The sequence below is a fragment of the Limulus polyphemus genome, unplaced genomic scaffold, assembly GCF_000517525.1.
Source record: "Limulus polyphemus unplaced genomic scaffold, Limulus_polyphemus-2.1.2 Scaffold5124, whole genome shotgun sequence".
NCBI classification, from domain to species: Eukaryota; Metazoa; Arthropoda; class Merostomata; order Xiphosura; family Limulidae; genus Limulus; species Limulus polyphemus.
In genome coordinates, this window is record NW_013670734.1 from 25,932 (window position 1) to 29,590 (window position 3,659).

At 31.2% G+C, this 3,659-nt stretch overlaps 1 protein-coding gene across 1 annotated transcript in view; it reads left to right on the forward strand.

Moving 5' to 3' along the window:
• LOC106472158 (nucleoredoxin-like) overlaps positions 1–3,659 on the forward strand; it is a 33,018-nt gene that overhangs the window by 24,398 nt on the left and 4,961 nt on the right. The window contains exon 4 of the mRNA XM_013932787.2: positions 2,091–2,179. Coding sequence (XP_013788241.1) covers positions 2,091–2,179 — 89 coding nt within the window. The remainder of the gene's footprint in view (positions 1–2,090; positions 2,180–3,659) is intronic.

Below are 3,659 nucleotides of genomic sequence, written 5' to 3' on the forward strand. Positions count from 1 at the left end.
TTCCTAAGTGTCATGTCTGTACTGGTGACACATGTTGCATTCTTCAGTGTCATGTCTGTACTGATGACACACATTGCATTCTTCAGTGTCATATCTGTACTTGGTGATACACAATGCATTCTTCATTGTCATATTTGTATTTGGTGACACACATTGCATTTTTCAGTGTCATGTCTGTAGTGGTGACACATGTTGCATTCTTCAGTGTCATATCTGTACTTGGTGACACACATTGTGTTTGTCAGTGTAATGTCTGTACTGGTGACACACTGTGTTCGTCAGTCAGTCTTCAACTGCTATAGTAAAAATTCAGTGGTTTTTTAATGTTTAAGGAAAGTATGTTACCTGGTTTCTGAGTAAAAATATTATAATTATAATGTACTACAGAACTATATGTTATTTATTATAAAAATATTGTAATTATAATGTACTACAGAACTATATGTTATTTAATATAAAAATTTTATAATTATAATGTACTACAGAACTATGTTATTTAATATAAAAATTTTATAATTATAATGTACTACATAACTATGTTATTTATTATAAAAATATTGTAATTATAATGTACTACAGAACTATGTTATTTATTATATAAGTATTGTAATTATAATGTACTACAGAAGTATATGTTATTTATTATATAAGTATTGTAATTATAATGTACTACAGAACTATGTTATTTATTATATAAGTCTTGTAATTATAATGTACTACAGAACTATATGTTATTTATTATATAAGTATTGTAATTATAATGTACTACAGAACTTTATGTTTCTGAACATGTTATTTATTAGCTCGCACTGTGTTGAATATTTCTATTCAAGGAAGCATTTGTTTTTTGCAGTAGACCACTATTTATGAATGTTTTCCATCCAGAATGTAGATTTACAACTGTAGGAAGTTCAACAGCTTTAGTAGTGAAATATGTTTAATAATGTTTTTATAGGTTGTTGAGTTAATTATTTTAGCTAAATCAAAAGTACCAAGTTACTTGTGCTAATTGATTGTGTGATTTTTTAACACTTAGAACTACTGTAATTAACTAAAAACGTTGATATAATTTTGTACAGAAAGTTGAATATGTTGTATTAAAATGATTTTGGAGTCTCAGTGTATTTTTACAGTCCGTGTCACTGCATCTAGTCATGCTATATCTGATGACTATGTATCTGGACAATAGCCTTACAGTATAGTTCCATGGCAGAAGGATACATTATATGGCTGTCATATCCAAAGTGCACCACTTGTCCCAGCATGCTTTCCATAATACATTTAGATCTCATTTCAAGAGTTTGATTGCATGGACCCATTGTTGCTACATCCATCAACTTGACCAGTATGTCTTCTATACCCATTTCATCCTCCAGCTGTTTGAGGTATGCAATGTTTGAGCAGGAAATATGACTGGGAGTCTTATCTTGGTGAACCCCTACCTTATGGACCCATTTCTATACATCTTGGTGAACCCCTACCTTGTTGACTCATTTCTGTGTATCTTGGTGAACCTCTACCTTGTTGACCCATTTCTATGTGAAGGTTTTTCTTGATTGTTTTATATATTGTTACATCTAGCTGACATTTTCCATTGACATTTTTGTGTTTGCAGATTTTAACCTTTAGAAGATGCCACACTTTGCTTAACATGACTGAGATACTACTTATTGAACGTTTGTTTCTAAATAGTCTTACTACCCCAAGCCATCCATATTCCTTCATTTACCAATGCTATTAAAGTGCAAGGGATATCCCCAATTTTAAAACTCCAAGTCCCTGATGTGAACACATCTTTATGACCTGAGTGTATGAACATAATGCATCAGAAATATTCTTTACGTAACCTACCGAAAGCAATCAGTTTCTGATGGTATCACACTACCTGTGAAACACCAAACAATCTCATGATGTAGTTCTAAGCCACATGACTTGCTGATTTGCATAATCAAAATTGTTTAGTATATATTATTACTCAACTCTTTAATTGCTATGCATAGTGTTATGGTTGGTGTCGCACGTAACCAATGTTAAAAATTTGTGATGCTAATACAAACCTCCTTTTAACACAGTTTCTGTTTCTCTTCTAGGTATCCCCACTCTAGTTTTGATTGACGAACTTAACAACCTCATTACTAAAGAAGGAAGAATAGAAATCAATGAAGATCCAGAGGGCATGGTACGTTGTGGTATTATTTTTTTCTGCTTTAATAGGGGTCTATTAAGCATAATGTTACATTGCTGTGGTGAAAGAACCATGTAAAAAAACATTCCCACACTGATTTCTGATCTGCATATGGTAACATGAACTTATCACTTGTCATGTTATGTCAGAGTAACTCAGGCAAAAAATACTTAGGCGTAAAAGTAGTAGGGTACATTAACTGGCCAAATACTCAAATTTCTATACAACATTAATGCAAATATCTGTTGATGATGGAACATTTTAATACAAGTTTTTAAAATATACCTGCATTGAAAAGTGGTTTTATTTTTGACTAGTAATTAATGTTTGAGGGAAGTCAGTATTTGAAGAAAGGTAATGAAGCACTCTTGCTTAACTTCCATCTAATCATTTGGAGTTGTTTTGTAGGACAAAAAGAACTAACATGTTAAATGTTTCCCTGACAGTGAGCTGTCAGCTATTAAACAGTGAAACGAAACACATAGAAATAACATATGGAAAAATTATTGTAATTTTTGTTGCATATTTAATTAAACGTGATTCACTTAAGAGTTTAATTTATTTGAACAGTTACGTCTAGACATACCATATACATAAATGTAATGAGTGAGCAATCCGTCTTAGAAATCTAAAACATCATATTTGTAACTGTGCACAAACATCAATCATACCAAGTTATTTTATCTAATTTCATGGTCTTTCTTGGTTACTTTCATTTTTAATCTTTTAAAGAATGTAAATCTTGGTGATATTACAGATGGTTGCAAAGTAATATCATAGTAAACAGAGCATATGATTATAGGATTTAAAATGTAACTTTTTTTCCTTGTGAAGTTCCACAGATGTAAACCTCATAACACAAAGAACAGCTTAGGCCTAGTTGTGGTGTTTAGGTAATTAAATTGTGATTAGCACTACTTACTAAACATTATAATGCAAGTATTTAATTAGCATCATGGAACTGATCACAATTGAAAATTTTCAAGTTTGAGATTTTTTTTCTTTTAATTATATACATCTTTTATAGCATTGCATATGTTACCATTGTAATAATGTCCTTTCAGACCCCAAAATATTATTACAAAACAAATGAGCTTTGAATTCAGTTATGAATGACAGAAACAGAATTGCTGTGCTCAGGTCTACATACTCATTTTATTTTCAAAGGTCCACTGAAAGATGGACAAATGCATTAAACTATTACAAAGGAGAAAACACATTTTGTTTTCTTGAGTCACACACACACACGTATTTATCTGCTGTAAAGGAGAAAACACATTTTGTTTTCTTGAGTCACACACACATGTATTCATCTGTTATAAAGGAGAAAACACATTTTGTTTTCTTGAGTCACACACACACGTATTCATCTGTTATAAAGGAGAAAACACATTTTGTTTTCTTGAGTCACACACACACGTATTCATCTGTTATAAAGGAGAAAACACATTTTGTTTTCTTGAGTCACACACAC